We start from the raw sequence: 22,056 nt of genomic DNA, 5'->3' as shown, positions 1-22,056 counted from the left end.
GGAGACAATGTCAGTACCAAAAGTTTTCATGATCAGTGTCACCGACCAACCACAAACCATGTTTAACATTGCTTGACTTTTTGTGACAAGACGAGACACCTTACGTAATACCAGATTGAGACGGTGGGTCACAAATGCATTATTAAAAAATACCTACATTGTTATCAATGAGCTCTTTGACTTTGTTCAAGTCTTCTAGAGCATATTCCCAATTTTGCATCAAAATCTCAGAGGCCAATTTTCCCCAACACGCATTCAGAAAATTTTTGTCATTTGGTGATATCTGAAAGAGAAAAAAAAAAAGATTTAAATAAATAATGACACTACTAATGACTGTCAAATATGACAATAATCAATACTTGTATTGATAACACAGCAGCCAACTCATAAATCCTGTAAAACAGAATTATCACATATGTAACAATTGTTATGTTTTTCATACAAAGTCAAGGACTACATAAAGGAAAAGGGGAAAAAAACAAAAAAATCAAAAGACATTTTTACCTTTAAAATGTTGATTGGAAAAGAAAAAAAAAAAAAAGACTTGCAGTAATTCAAAATTATTCAAGTATACCAATCTGGATCATTCAAATAAAATGAGACGTTCAGAATTAAAAGCCTTGCCTTTGTTATAAAATCCAATAGAAACATGCCATTAAAACGGTTAAAGACTCAAATTAGTCATACAACTTATGTAAACTTGACTATAAATATAAAACCAAAACAAACACAGACAGGCTGTAAAGACTCAAATTAGTCATACAACTTATGTAAACTTGACTATTAAATATAAAACCAAAAACAAACACAGGACAGGCCTGTAAACTAAACATAATACAATGCATAACAGAGAGATGATTTACAAGGAAAAAAAATATCATCTCCCAAAACTATAACTATACATTCGACTGTTTCCCTCCCAGCCAATGAACTCCGGCAAGGATCAGGACAAAACTAAGTTCCAAGACAATGACAGGAAACAATTGGAAAACGGGTACGGGGGGATAGAAGACACAGCATGTACCTCCCTGCCCACTATGGGAGGTCAGGATCCCCAGCCAGTGGGGGTGCTTGGGATTGATATCTATTACATTGAATTAAATATGTATTTTAACCCTTACAGAAAAAAATAATTATTTTTTTATAAAATCTATACTTTTACAAAGGATATCTGAATGATACTAGTTTCAAATAAGAAGTCCATCATTACAACTCAAAGAAATTAAAACCAAAATTTTTTTTTTAATGAGAAAAGCACTTACCAAAACCCTGACAAAGTACAAGAACTCTGCAGCTCCTGAGTAGTTACCACACTCGTATTGGAATTTGGCATAGTTGTACAGGGTGTTGATCATATCATGCTTAAACTACAGGAAAAGAAAGAAATAAAATGTCTGAATCATATAATAGCAACACAGTTTTAACTTCAAGAATCTTTTTTTAATATGACAATTTTCAAGCTAATTATTAATTAGATAATCTTTATAAATAAAATTTAAAATAAAATAACGAATATTCCCTGTATCCAACCTCGAGAGATTTCTTTCTTAAGGGGAGGGGCGACACCTGAAACTATTTTCAAGAATAATGGCTATATCCAATATCTTTTTATATTGGGACATTGCCTATGACCAATGGATTCGAACCATGTGATTTATTTCGGTGGGCGTGTCCGGTTGCCATGGTGACGGCCGCCATCTTGGATTTTACTCTTCTCTGGGTGCTATTTTTAAAAGTTACTTTCTCAATAAGTTTCCATGGAATTTTCTTGAAATTTTGCATGGTTGTATTTTTGTATATTATAAAAAAAAATACAGAGCATTTTTTAAATATTTTTAATAGATTTTTATTTATAAATTTTTTTTTAAAAATAATTTTTCGGTATGATAAAAATCATGTTTTTTGACATAAAAATGTCAATTTTTCAAAAAATAATAAAGATATTTAAAATTCCTTCTGTATGATTTTAGATAATCACTATAGCTCTAGACATGCAAAGTTTTAAACAAATTGATTGATAAATGACAAAATAAGATAAAAAAGATTGTTAAAAAATGTCATTTTGAGAAAAACGAGATCAAAGATAACAATGAATGAAAATAATAAGACAAAACGGTACAACCAGCTCAAAACATACCAGCACCGTATGAGGGTCCCCCGTGTTCTTTTTCTGCCTCCCTCTGGGCTTTTTCACGGGTCTGAGCTTTCATTTTGCCTCTTTTTTTTTTCTCTTTATGTTAAGCAACCCTTATGCTTTGGTCAAGTCTTTTTGACTCTGCTTCCTGACTCAACATCTGGGAGTGTTCTCCCAGTCCACCGATGCTCAAAGACACTTTCAGGGATGTTATTTCTGTTGGACCAAAATTATACTCTGCACCAAACTCAACTTTTTTCAGGGAATGGAAGTTTGTTTTATGGCATCTTGACCAAACAGAATTATGAAACCTTTCGTTTGGATTTTGTGTTGTCTTCATCTCACAACAAATCATATACAGGCTTCAAGTGCTCATGAAGCAAATCAAAATTCAAAGGTGTATGTAGACGCTGCTTGTGTCAACAGGATACACATGGGCAGCAATATATTTTTTATAAAAGCATCTGGAGTCCGGTTCAGGAGGACAATACTTATGTTGAGGGAAGTCATTGGTGGAATAACCGTGGTAAAGACCGGCAAGAATAGCCCATCTCATTTCTTTCCGCTGTGGCATTGCTTGGAATCGCTTTATCATAATACTACTTTCACACACCAAATTCCAATCAAAGATTTGTGGCCACGGATCAACCATGAGCCATCATAACTTTCTTGCTTTCTTGGCTTATGTAGCATATAATTGTTGCCAACGTTTGGATTTTTTGGTCACTTTAGGTATATTTATAATAATCCAGTAAAAATTGGAAATATTTAGAGATAATTAACGTGAATACGTGTCAAAATTTGATAAAACAATTGATCAATCGGAATGTAAACAAATCGTAGTAAAAGTAATAGAGGCGAACTTTCACCCTGACTCAACATCCAATCCCTGGCGCGGAGTCGGAGGTCGAGAACAAGGTCAGCCAATCAGATCGCACCATTCGTGATCACGTTGTATTTACCTGACAACTTGACCTCTAATCAGCTGTTTGACACACAATCTTTGTTCGCGACTAACAGTTTCTAAACCCCTCCCCTGCCCATATTGTGATATTTATGAGACTGAAACCTTGTCAACTAGACGGGCAAAGAGTAGACTAAACTATCGATATCAAAATCTACAACATCGATATGTATTATAATGCTTTTCAGCCCTATTATTTTCAGTTGAATTCTCACAAAAAATTGAAAAGTTTGATATTTTCATATCGACTCCATGTTTATGAAAGACGATTTACAAACTTTATATTATCCAAATCACCTTCTCAGTGCTGAAAATATGTGAAAAAATGATTGTTCTTTTATAATAAATAAAAAACTGAAATTTTATATTTTGACCCAAAAATCGATATTTCAGGTGGCGCCCCTCCCCTTAAAGGTCTACTTCAAATTAAGACTGAGATAACTCAAGGATGCCCGCTGCAGTGCAAAGCGAGCAAAAGGGGCCACGTTTCTTGCTCAAAGAAAAATCAAGATATGGACAGATGGACTCATACCCGGGTCTCCAGGATAGAAGAACAATGCCCGAACCAAAGCCATCTTCCCCAAAACAACTAGGAGAATTGGCAGGTTGTCATTCTATTAATTTTCTAACAATATAAATCAGTCTTTGGTGCAAAGTTATTAACCTTTTCTGTAATCACAATCTAAATAACAAATAATCATATTTATGAATAATAATAATCTATCATTACTTTGACCAAATCATTCCTCCACAGACCTGCCACTTCACGAAAAAGGAAATCAGTATGACATTGTAAAAAAATCAGTATCTGGGGCAAAAAATCAGTATGAGACGTAAAATTAGAGGTCGAAGCATAAGAAACAATATTTATTAAGAAAACATAAGGCTTTAATAGCCTCCTTACCTTTTTGGTCGATCCCAAGTGTCACAATTTGACACTTGTCACTCAAACCCAAACTAACCAAAGCGTCACAACCTCCCCCCCCCCCCCCCCTATTTTTCCCCAACCCCCAAAATGACAAGCACAACGCCAATCTGGCAATCGGACTACTAACTTATTTAAAGATGGTGGCACTTGGTAACGAGTCAGAAGCCAGGGACCGCGGTGGTTTACCAGTACAGCTCGCTGTCGCTTCACAAAGGAAATGAAAACTAAATAACGCGCCGTGTGTGTTTTCTATCTGTGTGAGGGCATCACAAAGAGGCTCGCTACGTCATGTGATCTATCGAGGTATCGCGGGACGGGTCAAAGTTCACGAGACTTGAAAATTTTAACGTGCAACGTAAAGCACAAAGTAAACGTAAAAGAGAGGGGTGGAGGGCTGCGGGCCCTTGGTCACTTGGTGAAATCGGTACGATCGGCATGCAGATCGGGAAATCGGTACGATCGGCAAGTAAATCGGGAAATCGGTAAATACGAAAAAAAGGTCTTGCAAATCGGTATGAACGGCAGGTCTGCCTCCAGGTGCAATTAAAAAAAAATAAAATATTATATTCTTTGAGAAATCATATATTATGAAACTCAGTAAACAATTGTTAAAAAAAAAGATAGCTCCAAGTTTAGGATTGGAAAAAAAAAGTACAAACTCACCCCATACTCCTTTGATAAAAATTCATAAAGCTGACGGCCATCCCTGAATGAAGGAGAATAGAAAAATATAATGAATTGTGTTATGAATGAAACATTGCCTGGAACCGTTTCTGCCTCTATTCAAAACGGATTTTTTTTTTCATCAGACCTCTATATATATAGTAGGTAAAAATATCTGAAAAGTCTTTCAGCTACGCCATGGAAGGACCTACATAATTATTATGAGGTATATTTTGAGCATGATGGCAGGAATCACCATCAACATCCAAACTGTGGGGAGTCAGTTCATCACAATAGCAGAAAATAGCAGGGAAAATAAAACTAGTGGAAATCTGATTATTAGCGGACATTTGATTTTGGCAGCTATTTAAAAGACAAATCAACACTTCATAATGCTTAAGAATGTATGAGGTCTATTTTAAAGATATAATATTTGATGAGAAAAAGAGTAAAAAAAAAAAAAAAAGAAAGAAACATTTTTATCTAGCCTTTAACATTTAAGGTCAAATATAAGAATATGGAGTTTGCTTTTGGGTTTTTTTTTAATTAATCTGACATGGGCAACTAAATATTTGGCACACATGGCAATTGCTTGTTCTGTTGTTTTTAAGTGTTTTTGGCTTGCAACATAATTCGGTCATTTCAGTACCAGTAAAAAGAAAAAAATGGGAGGATTAAAAAATTCTATACTAAACGCACACAAGAAAAGTAAGGCAAAGAAGTATGGCGGAATGGTACAAATAGGAAACAGATGTAGATTCCAAGAACATACCATCAATGAGATCACCTAAAAATCTCACCCAGGCACAGGATCTGTCTAAGAGAGCAGCACACTCAAATGCTTATATTATACATTCAAACAACAAAGACAACAATACATAACAGAGAAATGATCTACAATGAAAAGAATATCATCTCCCAAAACTATAACTATACATTTGACTGTTTCCCTCTCAGTAAGGACCCGTCCAGGAAAAGACAAAACCCAAGTAATCTCATTCCAAGATAAAGACAGACAAAAAGCAAGTTCGAAAATAGATACAGAGGTATGCAGAGGCTCCTATCTCCAATAGCCCCAAAGAGGAATCAGAAGACCAAAGAAAGCTGAATTTGAGACCAAAAAGCGGAATCAACTTACTGTAATCCTAATTTACTATGTTTTGCTTTGCAGCAGATAATAGTCAATCCAAAAGTAATCATATGATACAATATAAAATGTGTAAAAATTTACAAGTGATTGATTAGAGACTAGAGACGAAAAAGAGGCTCAAGTCATAATAATAATAGAGGGCACAGGCCCTGGCAGCCTCTGAGCAAAGCATTGCATGGATGGAATTAGACTTGACAGGACCCCTGCCCCAGAACCAACACAGACCCATACAAACACATGTGGTATGTATGCTGCCATATACACACTGTCAAAATTAAATTGGGAGAGTAGCCAACTGCACTCAATAATACTCCCAATTGGTACCAACAAATAATAATACTTTGGTCATTGACCTCACATATTGGAGCCAGAATAATAATAATAATACCCGGAGGTCATTGACCCCCTTGTAATATAATATTATCTTAAATCAACTGCAAACACTTTGAAGGACTAATCAGACACACAGAATGTGTTTTGATTGACCATATAGAATGATGACAAAATAGACCATAACTCCACACGTTTTTACTAGATATGATTTGTTTTAAATGGTCCCTCTATTGAAAAGTCGAATTTTTGCCTTGAATGCAGAATCGCTGAATGTAGATCAATTAAACTGAATGATTCCGGCGAAAGGGTAGGATCCTCTGGGTAAGCGCCTCCCTGCCCACTACGGGCAAGAACCCACCCAGGCACATGACACTTGGTTCTACTGGTAATGGCTGATACATAATAGATGAAAAAAAGGAAAAACAAACAAAAAAAAACAACTGCAAATGTATTTATGAAACAATGCTAGACAAAGCAGAAGGAGAAATACAGGAGAAAACCATCCCGAAAAAAATCTTGTCTGAAATTATTTGAAAATGAATGGCTGAACATACCTTGAATTTTGAATCTGCCTCTGTACTTCTGGCTTTTCAAATATTTCTGTGACAGTGTTGGCCTTGCTTTGTAGATCCTTCAACTGTCCCACTACCTCTTGACGCTTGTCTTTAAGGGCTTAAATAATAAATTTAAAATTAATTAGTTGACAGTGCTCATGGATTGAAAAATGTAAGAACTTCAGTGCATGGGCCTACGCAAATAGCATGTATAAAGCCAAAGCATGTATTTCACATAACAAGTATGAAAATACCTGAGATGATGTTATTTACTATCAAAATTACTCATCCTGGGCGAGGTTGTTATTACAGCTGCAGGGTCTGGAAAACATGTATTCATGGCTCTATTCTCAACGAGAATGGTACAAGCATACTATGTATTGCTAAAAAAAAAGTCAATGAAATTTGAAAGGTTTTCACCCTTTCTTCGTCATTTATCCAGACAAGATGTTATCTCCTCCCCTGTCTTTCTTGACTTTACATTAAATATTCCATTTTTGATTACTTTTATTGTTGGCTGATGAGGATGTTTTCAGCTACTCTAAGCAATGGTGACATTTTAATTTGTTTTGTTTTTGTAGCTGTTATTATATAAATTCACTGTTCTGAAACTTCTAAGAGTCATTGTAGACATCACGTTTCAAAGCTAAATTTAACTAATTCTACTTACTGGTAGGGACAGCTTGGTCAGGATAAAGGTTACGATGAACATCCATGGCAAAATCTACCATGTTTGTGTTGCTCAGTAAGTCGAGCTTCCCAATGAGCATTTCCTTCTCATCATACAACTGCAACAGATTTTTTAAATGATTTTCAATTCAATTAACATAATTAACTCTCTGTCCTAAATTTAATTATAAATAAAAACAGAATAAGGCAGGAAAGAGACACTACAACTACAAACCTTATCTTAATTGTTTGTAATTGTAGTAAGACAGGCTTGTGTTCCTGCTAAGAAGACTGGGGACCAAAATAAACGTTCCATCATTAAGTAAGAGTAAGTAGAAAATGCAGTTGTACCAAAGGAGACATGGGTTTGTCATTGTCATCTCAAAATCCAAGTATTTGGATTTGGGGTATTGATGAGACAGGCCGTTAAAGTTTTAATAAAAAGGGGCGCGGTGATAGTGATACACAACCTCGGTAAGTCGTCAGCTTGTCACGAGGCTGTCCAGTGGGGGAATTCACAGTCCATATAATCAATTTGGAGCTTTTACTTTTACCTTTTGTTTGATTATGATTATGATTATGATTAGCAACTTTTGATTTCACTTCACTTTGTGACTTTATTAAAATAAAAACATCACCCATAAATTTGGACAGTCCTATGCCTTATGCCTATCAAATGATATCAAAAGTAAATGGGTTTTAAAAAGCATCAGACTATTCTAATATTATTATTATTTTATTATCCTTATCCTATACTTATCCCCAGGCTGAAGCCCAGGTCAGGTCGTTTGAGTTTGAGTTTGCCGAGTCTGCTGAGTGTGAGTGAGGCGCTGGATTCTGGAACTGGATACAACAGTCAGTGGGCTTTTTTTTTCTCCCCCGATTGTTCCATTCTTAAAATCGCGTGTTTTCATCCTGTTAAAACATACAGAGGTCTAGGTATTATTCTGATTAATATAATCTCACATCACGACAACTGGTGCTTAGGCCACTGGGACCCCCCTCCCCCCCCTTTGGGAGTTTATGCCACTATGTTTTTCAAATAATAAAACTTATTGGCCATACAAATTCCACTGTTACCGTAAAAATAAGTGTCATTTAAGAGAGTTATGGCCCTTTGAAAAAAGTGAGTTGTGTCCCCTTGCAAAAAAGAGACAACATTTCTTTCAAAGGCTCTGGAGACTACAATATTAATTCAAATATATGCAAATTGGGTATCAAACTGAAGGAAATTGAATATACTATCAAACTATGTGCACAAGCTTTCAATTTGTAAATATTATATAGATTCACAGAAAGTTGAAACAATTTGTCAGTAATCTCATGAAATGTCATATCTAAACTTATGGGCTATTTCAGTGATTTACACAAAAATTATTTTAAATATGGCCAAAAACAGCATGTTCATTAAAAATGTAGCACTGAAGAAAGCTATGGCCCAAGCCTCAACAACAACCTTCATATTTCTACGTCACAGGAAAAACTAAAAGTGTACGCAACCCTTAAATTTTTCTCCACTTTGTGGGATGCCAAATTCATCATAATTTTCATTCTTTTTAAACATGGTATTGATGTCCAGTTGTCACATTTAAACGTAAGTTGAAGGTGTGGTAAAAACAATAGATATATCATGAAAAAAGACTAATTATTTCACAACCCAAGTGAAGCATCATTACCGAAGAATTTTGAACGAAATCGCATTGTTATATTATGAAGAATAATTGATACTCAAAAGGGATTCTTGATTCAAGATGCAGTAAGTACATAAAAACAATATCCTTATGTGTTTTGCAAACATGCTTTATTCCTTAACAGTTTGCACTGCTCACCAATTTATTACATATCCTCATCATCAGTAGCAAAATCCTCTTCGTCCTCTGAAGTGTCGTCAAGGAAATCACTGTCAAATCTATCACTACCATCCTCGGCATATGTATCTTCGTCAGTACTGGTGCAGCTTTCTTCATACACAATTTCCTGCAACTCATCTGGAATGAAAGCATCTTTGAACCACTGTACTCTCAATTCATTTGCAGAATTTCTCTGCCAACCGTTATCCTCTGGTTTTGGAATGCTAGGATTCTGGCACACTGCATTCCTCCAAATGAGAGTTTGAAAGTTGGCTCTTGATATGTGCAGTGACAATACTTGACTACAAGGAGGCATCTGACACAGATCAATTCCACCACTGCATGAGATGGTACCTTTCTTTCCTTTGAAACGCTGGCGAACTATGTCATACCTCACTTTGTTGACACTTGTGCATGAGGTTTTGCCATACAGCTTGCACACAAATGACTCTAACATGAGACAGTCATTACTCGAAACAGCTGCTGATGTTCCAAATCTGGAGAACAGAATTCTAAGATCTTCCTCCTTTTGAAGAAATTTTAGAGCTTTCAGCTTTCCTTGCCCAGCAAAGCAACTTGTTGTGTCACAGCCTGTGAATGCATGGACACCAAGTAATGCATCACACATCTGTTTAGACAAAGTCTTTGCTATCTGAGAGACATTGATTTGTCGCCTGTTGTTGCCACAGCCAGTATCAAAAATCAGGGTCTTTCCAATTGTCTCTGAGAATGAAAGGAGAAGTAAGAAGACATCCGTGTCTGGTGATCTGACAACAATTGTTTCACAGTTTGGTTGGCGGGAAGCATGTTGACAGTGCAGTATAATTCGTGTGTCTGCCTCTTCCTGTGATGAGTAGAGATCTAGACAAGGTACAGCTGTGGTAAATTCATCCGTGTCACTGTAAAGTAAGGTGCATCTCTCTTCACAGACAAAGAAGATTTCCCTGTTTCTCAGTTTCTTTGCATATTCGTTACTTTCCCATTCCTTGAGGAGAAACCTGATAAGGGATCTTTTGTTATCAACGCAGCTGAGAAATGATTTCCAACGTCTGGGCACTGTTGTTGCAGATCCTCTTAACAAGTATGCATTATCTTCAGAAGATCCTCTCCTCAATCTCTCACAACCTTTGATTGAATCTTCTATGTAAGTATCAGTCACAAAGTGTACACAAGCTGCTTGTGGTAAGGAGGAAAATGTAAGTTTGGCTACTTCACCAAATGTATTTGGGATTGCTGACAGAGTTTGTAACAGTGCATTGCCATCAACAATGTAAACGGTGTTTGTTTTTTTTTTGCATAATCCTCGAACATTAATGAATTGTCAGGCGTGAGCTTGTGCAACAGAGTTGCTTTGTTGGTCTTCAGAGGTAAACCATCTGATGAAGCCAGCGACCATGGAGTAGGTGTTAGAGGATATTGAAGAAATTTTTGAAGATCAACACTGTCCTCTTGGGACAAAACAAGAAGTTGGCCAAATAAATTTCTTTGTGCCTTGATTTTGACCACGTTCATGTCTTTTTTCACTGTTACCACTTTCCTCAATGATGCAAATGTCTTGGTCTTGTTCCTTTCTAATGGCTTGTGAAATTCTACAGTCTTTTCCTTCAGTCTGTTTTCAACAAAACGTTCAATCTTTTTCCTGTTTTTTCCACGGCTAGCAGGTCATCAGCAACATCCTCTTGCACTTTCATTCCTGAAGCTAGACTGACCAGACCATCTTCAACTTCAAAGGGATTGATAAATGCTGAAAATGCCTGGAGGATCTTTTGCACTCGCTTTTCACTTTGTCTTTTTTTCTGCAAGGCTCAATTCTTTGTGGGTGTCTATATCCATACAGTTGTTGCTGATCATTCTTTGGGTTGCTGATACTGATACATATTCTGCTCGATTGTGTCTTGTTACACTCCAACGGTAATAGCTTGGAAGACTCTTGCTGAACCCAACAATACCTCCTTTTGTCTTTGCATGTTTGTTTATTGTTTGTTCAATGGTCATATCAACTGCTATTCTTCCAGCAGGCGTCCTTGATCTGGAGACACTAAATCCATTATCTTGTAACATTTCTTCTGCCCCTGGGTGGGAATGAATCAGGTTGGCTAGTGACACAAAATATACACTGAGATACTTGGCATAATTGTGGTGATTCATGGTAAAAAGCAGTGGGTACAGTTCTTTTAAACAAGATATATGAAGAAGAAAGTTGTTTGTCTTTGTAGCTCGCAGAAACTGGAGGAGAAGCCAAACTCTGTCCATGTATTGGATCCAGTATTGTGCAGTTTTTCCGTACTTTCCTGAGCGGACACTCTCTTTGAAGGCTTCATACTGGGAAAATAACTCAGCATACACAGTTGACTGGAGAATTTTATTAGCTGTATGGCTTGAAATTCCTTCGGTGAATTCCTTTATGTAAGACATGAGGTCTTTACTGAGTTTTGAATCCGTGTCCTGCTCAAATTTTGCAAGCAGAAGCCTCTCTAGAGCCTCCAAAACAGACACATGCACTCGTATAGCCCTGTTGTTTGTTTGTTTGTTGCTTTAGGTCTCTTCCAACACAATTGAGGTTATATGAGAGACCGCTGAAACAGAAAAACAAGCAATCTAACAAAAATAGTACAAATGTAAATCAAAATCATAACCTAAAGATATCATAAGCTAAATTATAAATAACCAAGAACAAACAGGCAGAAGATTTACAGAAAAAAAAATACCCCCTGTCAAAAATACAATCACAAACCAAAGAAGCAGGATAGGCTAGTAAAGAGAAGAAGAAACGACATCACTATCGGATCGTACACCCATGCGAACATCATAGGTATATGATTCAAGGGTGATGCTCCCATCCAACCACCCGCTTATAGCCCTGTTGTAGTTCTTTCCACTCATAACCCTATCCATAGAACCATGTGCACATAGCCCTGCTTCAGTCACAATTTCTTCAAAACCAGATCCACTTTGGAGCTTTCCCAGGGCACCAAGATATGACATTATGGTGTGAAAGACACCCAGGTGATGATTGTAAAGCTGTGGGTTTTGCCAGACAATATCGTAAGCTTTCTTTGCTACAGCAAGGTCAAATGTTACAAATGTATATGGCTGACCAAGCTCTTGTGTTGCCTCCAAAGATAGTTGTAGCACCTTCTGTACTGTAGCTGCTTCAGTTATGGGAGCATTGATGACAGGCATATATTCAACAATTGAAGGCATGTTGGTTTCATTTTCATTTTGGGGGTTTGGAGTTGTTGATGAAAGCCAACCTTTCCAGCCAGGGAAACGTTCTCCGTCTGAATTCAACTTCATCCTACAGAACACCCACAGAAAATTATCTTGGTGCAGCTGTCTTTCTTGATTGTTTTCTACTGTTGTTGTGGAAACAGTCAGAGAAGGTTCTGCTCTTCCAGTTGCAAAGCAAGGCTGAATTTGGATGGGTTTGAAAGTTGCTGACCTTTTCTTTGTTTTTCCAGTCGTGACATTTTGTTGCTCTATTTTTCTTTCCAAGTTTCCTTCTTTTATTTCTTGGATCATGATGCCATGAGTAGAGTGTGTGGTGCCAGACCCATCAGTGGTCTCCTCTGTGAGATCGAAATTATCCCAGCAAAAATGGGTGATTTTTGGATGTGCCAATGCGGCAGAAGGAAGATTTGTGGAGCATTCAACAACACTGTCGCACATTGCAATCTCCAGTTCCAAAAGAGTAGAGTGGGATGCGCAATGTCCAAAGCGGTTAAGGATGTTTATAATCTGAAAACTTCCAGTCAAATGCCTCACAGTCATCCCCAGAAGTAAATGTTTAGGCATTTTCCATTGTCCACAAGTGACATTATAACAAACATCTTGGGCCATGGAACGTACAAGTCTTTCAGACCTACTACTCATATGTCCTGCACCTCGCTTGGATAGGAGTGTAGTAAAACAATTGATCAGAGCAGAAGGAAGTTGGTCTTGAGCAGATAGCAAATACTCTGATGTGGGGGGCCAAGGCATTTGTGAATGATCTTTGAAAGAATCTAGAATCAAATGTCTCAAGGTTACAGCAGCTTCTTGCAGTTTTCTTTCCTCTGATGAGGCACTCTCAAATGCACTGTAATATATATTTTTTTCATATTATAGAGAAAATGGCTATCAAAGATTTAAAAACCCTATATAGCTTTGTAAAATATTTTATGATATGAGGCAAAAAATGAGAAATGACAATAAAATTCCACTATTTATTGCATTTGAAGCAATTTTAGGGTGATAAACAATCATTTTATGCACAAAAATGAGTTCACGAAAAATTGCACCCGATGACGTTTCAAGGGCCATTACTCCTGTAAATGATACTTGAAAAAACTGTAACACCCGGATTAATTTGTGTTATATGTCCCTGAAGCATGCCTGAATTGTGCTAGTGCAAAATCCCTCTTGTTTATTCATCCTGAAGGGAAACAAGTACACTGTAATAGATTTTTTTTTCAAATTATAGAGAAAATGGCCATCAAAGATTTAAAAACGCTATATGGCTTTGTAAAATATTTTATGATATGAGGCAAAAAATGAGAAATTACAATAAAATTCCATTATTGATTGTATGTGGAACAATTTTAAGGTGATAAATAACCATTTTATGCACAAAAACGATTTCACAAAAAATTGCACCTAATGACCTTTCAAGGGCCGTAACTCTCGTAAATGACACTTGAAAAAACGGTAACACCCGGATTAATACTCAAGATATATTGCTGTTTCAGAAAAACCATGTGGCGAAAACTCCCCCAGGGGGGGGAGGGTTTCGCCCACTGGCCCATGCACTAAACTGTGACTGACTGAGGACCTGACGGAGGAACTTGTGAAAATGAAGGCACTTTGATAACTCCAGTTCAGTGGCCGCCGATAGGCTCACTGTAAGGTGAAACTCGTTTTTTGGAACTTTATTTTTGGCCCTTTAATGTTTTGGTCACCATGGCGTTATTTGTGAACCTATGTGACTAATGTTGGTATCATTTTAAAGGGCACAAAACAAGCTTTCTAACGCTATATTTTATTCTTAATTCCTGATTGTATTTCTCAGAAAGCTATTGAAATAAAAATTGATCAAATTTTGACTTATAAGAACTTTTTAAATTATGGATACATTTTAATTATACTTCATACATCGATAGACAATCAATTGAAGAACATCTCTGCCAAATTTCATCAAAATTGATACACTCGCTCATTATTTTATTTTTTCCGCCATCAACCCCACTTTTTTTTACAAAAACCTCATATTTTTTTCCATTTTCATTTATCCTTAATTTTGTCCATACTTTTCATACATGAAAATGATTTATATGAAAATAAAGCTTATTTTCTGACCTTTAAAATGATACCTAACACTTGCCATTTATTTTTTAATTGAAACAAAATTACTGAAAACAATAAGTGGGCCATGTTGACTGCAAAACTCAAAATTTCCCGATAGCCGCGAGATGCTGGTTTTGAGGCAGCAGTGAGAGATTCTCTCTGTAAAATTGACAAAAAATGTCAACAGAAAAATATAAATAACTCTGGAACCCTAAGTCGTAGAGAAACAAATAAGGTGTCAAATTTTATGTTTTTTCAAGTCCCATCCCCCTGACTGGGTCAAATTAAGATATTTTGAGTTTGAAAATTTTATCAAAGTGCCTAGAAAATGAAAATGTGAAGAAGAGGAAGATTGAACTGACAGCTGTATTGTTACTAAAGTTATAATACCTAATGTAATTTTCAAAATCAATACAATAATGGATTTTGCCATTGACAACTTATACACCAACCTGCTTTACAGTCAAAAATTCCAACAAGGGGAAAACTAAATGCCTATCTAAATAGGCTCCCAACTTTGTAGTCAAGTCGAACTCCGCCATTTTGACGTCTCACGCCGGTGAAAAGTACCGGAAGATGAATGTGAGGCATCAATTAATCATACAAAGAGACGACAATCCGGTTCTCTTTTCTTTTACATAGTTTTTTACTTCCATCCACAGACTCTCATCTGTGCTTCCATCTCCTCTTCCTCCTCCTCCTCCTTCTCCTCCTCTTCCTCTTCCTCCCACAGAAAAAAGCTCCTCCTTTTTTCTGTGCTTCCTCCTCCTACTCCTTCTCCTTCTCCTCTCCCCCTCCTCCTCCTCTTGCTTCTCCACAAGATGTACTTATCTTTTTTCTAACCGCCCTTTCCACCCAGAAGTGATTGGGTAGATGGATATGTTAGAGCTGGTGGAAAGTATTCTGTAAAATATGACTGTTCTTTACAAAGGGGAGCGAGCAATAGCAATTGTCCGTTCAACGCTGAATAGACCAGGATTAACCCGAAGGACAGTATTATTATTATTATTATTATTATTATTATTATTATTATTATTATTATTATTATTATTATTATTATTATTATTATTATTATTATTATTATTATTATTATTATCTCATCATCATCACACATCATTATTATTATTATTATTATTATTATTATTATTATTATTATCATTATTATCATCATCATCACCATCATTATTATTATTATTATTATTATTATTATTATTATTATTATTATTATTATTATTATTATTATTATTATTATTATTATTATTATTATCACGGGTGTTATAAGTCATAAGTCATGGACTACACAACCTAGGTTTTCACGCGGGTTGAATAATGTTTGTCCATTGGTCAAAGGTAAATGGTTTTCTATTAGACATATTCGCGTAATAGGATTGATCGAGACCTGTCCCCGAATGAGGTAACAGCTTGCAACAAAGCGATTTTTCTCATGGTATGGATTTTATTTATGAGTCTTGACGTAGCCCACCGTCTTGCCAAGATCCCATACTTAAGTCGTATATTCTTGGTCATTGAGCAACTAGTTGTGAACAAAGAAAAATAAGGAGGGATAAATATATAAGTAAATAAATAAATAAACAAATAAATAAATAGGGATAAATAAATAAACAAATAGATAAATAAATGGATAAAATGCCCAAATGGGACTCGAGACTCCCGTGTGTTTTTTCAATTTGGTCATCTGAAACCTGGGACTCAATAATATAAAATTAACAATGAATGCTGTTTATATAACTTTTAAAAGTTGTATCTATGCATGGACGTTTTACAGAGCATTTAAAGGTTTCCAAAACCTATAAGCTCACGATACGATACCTTATCGGTGCCACTATCGTAAGGCTGCGAAGAGAAGCTTTCTTATATCGATCGATAATCCATTAAAGAGGATGGATATGGAATTGGAATTTCACAATCAACCTTGAGAAGATGATTATCAAAATACGACAGAGATATTAGCAATGTGGAACGACTTGGTAAGAAAAGGATCCTGGACAACTGTGATATGGATATCTTCCAAAGATGCATGGAGCTGGGTGAACGTAAACATCCGACAAAGGAATGGACGTTTGATAATCCGGATAGAAAAAGACACATGGGTTCTGGACAGAGGATCATTGTTATTCTTGCAGGTGGTGAAGATACTGGATATTTAGGAGGATGCCATGCCATTTTTTCTTCTCTTCATAATCTGGAAAGTAGAGATATCATTTTAAGGTCAATGCAGGGGTTTTTGAAGACTGGCCAAAGAACCGTTTGCTTCCTTCTCTCGAAGCACTCAGCTGTATTGTCTTGGACAAAGCTACCATTCTGTTGCCCATGATTACTTCAAGGCTCCAACTTCGGCATCTATAAAAGCTGGTATTATGATTTCATGGCTTCAATCAGGCAGCACTACATATTCTGGCCATTTATCAAAGGGCTAACTAATACTCCTTAGTGAAAAGTAACAAAGCAGAAAGAGTTTTCAAAGCAGACTGTCTATCGGGGAGTTTTGACACGAGGTTGCGTGACTTCCCCCATATCACCGTGAGCGCAATCGAATCGAGCTCATTTGGGTCCAGTAAAGGGAAAGATTGAGAGGAGGATCACCAAATTTACTCTAACCGACGATGCAATAAATGACATAACAAGGGAATACTGACGAAAAGGCATGCTCCAACCTTCACAAGCTGGAGAAAAATTACATTTCATTGGATAGAGTGATGCCACGAAATCTTTCCGTAGACGTTCCTTTTCTCATTTTCGCCATCCTCGTCATCAGAATGTGATGATTGATGTGTCCCGGATTTCTTTTTTTGTTGTTGTTTTTGTAGTTGTTATTGTTGAACACATGTACATATTTGTGGAAACACTGTATCAAAAATTGATGAATTTCTACTGTTGACCAGTCTACATTAAATCTATGTCATCCTCTTAGCAATCAAAACAATGTTGGAAGCGCGTAATGTTCTTTATCACAATTTGTATTCCCCAGTAATATGTATTGATAGTTATAAAAAATGTATAATATATCTGATATTTAAGTATTGCCATTCATCCCTTCGTATTCAGATACTGTATGTACATCATATAAGTTCCAATTAACCGAACATTCCATTCCATTTTAACGAATTTCTTCAAAATGGATAAAGGAAAATTCATAATTTTGATACCGAACCAGTTATCGATTTTAATATAGCCAGTGGCGGTTCTAGCCTATTTACAGTGGTGGGGCAAAGATGATTCGGTTATATATATATATATATATATATATATATATATATATATATATATATATATATATATATATATATATATATATATATATATATATATATTATATATAATTATTTTTTTAATTATTATTTTTTTCACATTTAAAAAATAATATTTCAACCACAAATAATCACATTCACAATGAAATAACAATACCAGTAGATTTTAATTATTCCAAACGTAATCAAAAATGAATCACGAAAGAGAATACAACAAAAAAATAAAGCGACGAGACATAATGCGACAACACCTTGACAATACAAGTCCATTTCGTTCACTCGAAAAATTAAAGAGATGCTTTAATCCCTCAACGGCGAGATTAATAATTCTGTTACATTACTGGTTTTCAGTAGTATGTAGTAACCTTAAAGTTTTCATTGAGAAGCAACAACAGCGATATGAAACGAGTTTCATTCAGAGCTCAAATTGCATCATTTTACTGCTCTCTTGGTGGTTAGAATGATTGTGCCGGTGGTGGTAGTGGTTGGAATAGTGGTAGCGGTGGTAGTGGTGGAGGAGGAGGATGTAATTTTGGTAGTGGTTTTGGTGGTGCTGTTGTTTAGAATGATAGTTGTGGAGACGATGACGGAAATTGTATGATGATGTTGATATTGTTTTTATTGCTATTGTACTACTGTAATAATAATAACAATAATAATAATAACAATAATAACAATAACAATAATAATAATAATGATAATAATAATAATAATAATAATAATAATAATAATAATAATAATAATAATAATAATAATAATAATAATAATAATAATAATAATAATGTTAATAATAATAACAATAATAATATTACCATCATCGTTATTACCACCACCATCATTACTACTACCACCACCGCTACCACTATCACTACCACCATCACCATCATTATTACGTTTCCAATCAGTTTTTCTCGTTTTTTAAAATTTGATATCTATCAAAACAGACAAAAATTCCGGTGATTTTTTTAAAGGGTAGTTAAAATATATACGATTTTATTAGCCCTGAAAATTACGATTTTTATTTTCCTAATTCAAGTAGGCAGGTCTGCTATGACAAGTATCAGTTCCATAGTCAAAATAAGACAAACAAAAACAAAGTTTATTTAATCTTAGGCTTTCGCCAATACTTCATACAATACAATTAAGACAAAATAATGCTACCAATCTCTCCTCATGCATTCGTTAGACTATCACAATAACGACCGTGTTACCTTTACTCCTTACCCAACCAACCCCTAGCTTCCCGCCTCTTCATCACAAACTATCTTATGTATGTATTAGCTTCAGGACGGGCAAGTACGGAATCTGCCCACCCTTCCTTTAAACGTATTTATTTCCTCTATAACTTAGAATTCAACTCTCTCCTTTCTCAGAAGAGTATTTCTCGTATACTAATTCAATTTTTGAGAAAACCAAAATGGTGGTTGTATTTTATATATTTATTTAGTCGTGACTTTTGAATAAAAGTGTTTTGTTTTATTAGAGGGAATATAATAGAAAATTACATTGTTTTGCAAAATTATTTTGTCTGGCAATAAAAATACAGCGGTAATTACTTTAAGAATTAAAAAAAAAGAACTAACAAGTTAATTTGTTAACCCCCCCCCCCCAAAAAAAAAACAAAACAACAACAACAAAACAAATAAGAAAACAATCTAAATAAATGAGTTTTGAGAAGCACTAAAGAAAACGAGGAAAAAAGAAATAGTTTAAATGGATAAACACATATATAAAAACAACACAAATTAATACTAAATTGATATAAAATTAGTAAATTAATAGATTTAATTCAATACTGGAACCTTCCCAACGTCATTACATCAATGGTACCAGCACAAGTAAGGCAATAAATAAGAAAAAGTTCGTTTGCCAAAATTTCTATTAAGTGTTCACTGGTTAATAAGGTGGGCTCATTTGAATTAGCCCGACCGAGTACTAGAGAGGCCAGACAGCAAAAATCGGAGTTAGTTCGCTGTCAGGGGGGGGGGGGGTGATAAAAAAGAACAGGAGCGTATCCTGGTTTATGCATTACGGGGTGCATGGTGATTCGCAATCTATCAAAAATAAACACAAATTGATTTCAGTACGAAGTATCAAGTTTAAGTAGTAACTTTTGAAATTATCTAATTTAAATTAGATTATTTCGGACCTGGTAATACAGCATATAACTTGAAAAAACAGGCTGGTATTTGCCCACCCTGCCCATTATTACCAGCCGTCCCTGAATATAGCTATAAAAAGAGAAATCCTGTTTTAAAATTCATGAAAAAATACTTTTTAATTAAGACATAATCAGAAGTTCATACAAACTTTTGCAGCTGTGCATCGAAGGGCAGCTGAGAAAACACACGCCACTTATTACAAATCTGAATATAATTAATTTAATTTTTTGTTTCTTTTCCGCAGCAACGCCTTTTTGAATTGTCTATGCTTTCTACTCCTTCTTTAATGAAAATATTTGCTTAATAACGCTCATTAATATTGGGATTAATGGAAATACAAAATGCTGTGATATTATTTTAATTACAGCCGAAAGGTCACACATTTATTATGTTGAAATACGAGGGCAGGTTTGTAAGATAGTTTTCACGAAAATGCCAAAATGAGTCATTGTCACGGCAAATTTATCCGAGCATGATAATATTCATAATTTGATGTATAACTTTGAGTTAATAAATATTTATTTTTATCATCCCGCCGCCAGGAATATTACTTAGTGTCTTAAAATACAAATTCCCAAACTTTTCCTCTCGTTTTATTTACAGGTGAAAATCAGTTACCATTTATTTGAAGCAGGTTTATCCAGATTTAAGACAAGTAATTAAAATCGCGTCGAGAGAAGTGCCAAATGAAAATTGTGCCAAAATGTCAAAAAAATAAAAATTAATAATTAGAAGCCAAAACACTTTAACCACAGATTTAAGGAATTTGGCAGATAAAAATGTCAAACGGGACATTCTGTTGGGAAATGCTGTGAGCGAGAGCGTTCTGAGAAGGTCGATTTTTAATTCAGAAAAGTGAGTGGAGCAGGCACTTATGTTGGTAACAACAAGATATGAAGTGAGTAGAAAAGTGCCAGAAGACAATAGAGAATAAAAATTTTTTTCGCGGCGGTGGTGGGGTTTGAACCTGCGACCTTATTGGTACGACAACTCCGCCTGGCAGGTGAGAGCGTGGCTCTACCGTGTGAGCTATCCACGAACACTAAAATATTCGTTTCAAACCCAAAGTCATTTCTAGATCCCTCTCTCACCCACTTCTTGAGATCGCCGATTCGTTCACCACCATCGCGAAATAATTTTGACCAGCAGTTAAGCTTAATAGCCAATATTCTCATCACAAACATATAACATAGAAACGATTAAGACATTGAGTATGCTCCGGTGTATGGGGTGAATTTTTAATTCAGAAAAGTGAGTGGAGCAGGCACTTATGTTGGTAACAACAAGATATGAAGTGAGTAGAAAAGTGCCAGAAGACAATAGAGAATAAAAATTTTTTTCGCGGCGGTGGTGGGGTTTGAACCTGCGACCTAATTGGTACGACAACTCCGCCTGGCAGGTGAGAGCGTGGCTCTACCGTGTGAGCTATCCACGAACACTAAAATATTCGTTTCAAACCCAAAGTCATTTCTAGATCCCTCTCTCACCCACTTCTTGAGATCGCCGATCTAGAAATGACTTTGGGTTTGAAACGAATATTTTAGTGTTCGTGGATAGCTCACACGGTAGAGCCACGCTCTCACCTGCCAGGCGGAGTTGTCGTACCAATAAGGTCGCAGGTTCAAACCCCACCACCGCCGCGAAAAAAATTTTTATTCTCTATTGTCTTCTGGCACTTTTCTACTCACTTCATATCTTGTTGTTACCAACATAAGTGCCTGCTCCACTCACTTTTCTGAATTAAAAATTCACCCCATACACCGGAGCATACTCAATGTCTTAATCGTTTCTATGTTATATGTTTGTGATGAGAATATTGGCTATTAAGCTTAACTGCTGGTCAAAATTATTTCGCGATGGTGGTGAACGAATCGGCGATCTCAAGAAGTGGGTGAGAGAGGGATCTAGTAATGACTTTGGGTTTGAAACGAATATTTTAGTGTTCGTGGATAGCTCACACGGTAGAGCCACGCTCTCACCTGCCAGGCGGAGTTGTCGTACCAATAAGGTCGCAGGTTCAAACCCCACCACCGCCGCGAAAAAATTTTTTATTCTCTA

The 22,056-nt window shown here is 35.8% G+C and overlaps 1 protein-coding gene across 1 annotated transcript in view; it reads right to left on the bottom strand.

The window, feature by feature from the left end:
- Positions 1-15,168, bottom strand: part of LOC144970812 (eukaryotic translation initiation factor 3 subunit E-A-like) — a 30,697-nt gene extending 15,529 nt beyond the window's left edge. Inside the window, exons 1-6 of the mRNA XM_078910849.1 lie at positions 15,020-15,168; positions 7,397-7,514; positions 6,727-6,844; positions 4,690-4,732; positions 1,263-1,367; positions 158-283 (exon numbers count right to left, since the gene is read on the bottom strand). Coding sequence (XP_078766975.1) covers positions 158-283; positions 1,263-1,367; positions 4,690-4,732; positions 6,727-6,844; positions 7,397-7,514; positions 15,020-15,109 — 600 coding nt within the window. The 5' untranslated portion in view covers positions 15,110-15,168. The remainder of the gene's footprint in view (positions 1-157; positions 284-1,262; positions 1,368-4,689; positions 4,733-6,726; positions 6,845-7,396; positions 7,515-15,019) is intronic.
- Positions 15,169-22,056: the final 6,888 nt, after the last annotated feature.

Source organism: Berghia stephanieae, chromosome 1 (genome assembly GCF_034508935.2).
Source record: "Berghia stephanieae isolate SIO BIC M18660-M18661 chromosome 1, UCSD_Bste_1.3, whole genome shotgun sequence".
Lineage (NCBI taxonomy): Eukaryota > Metazoa > Mollusca > Gastropoda > Nudibranchia > Aeolidiidae > Berghia > Berghia stephanieae.
The sequence above is the reverse complement of the archived record's forward strand: the minus strand, read 5'-3'. Positions and strand labels throughout refer to the sequence as shown.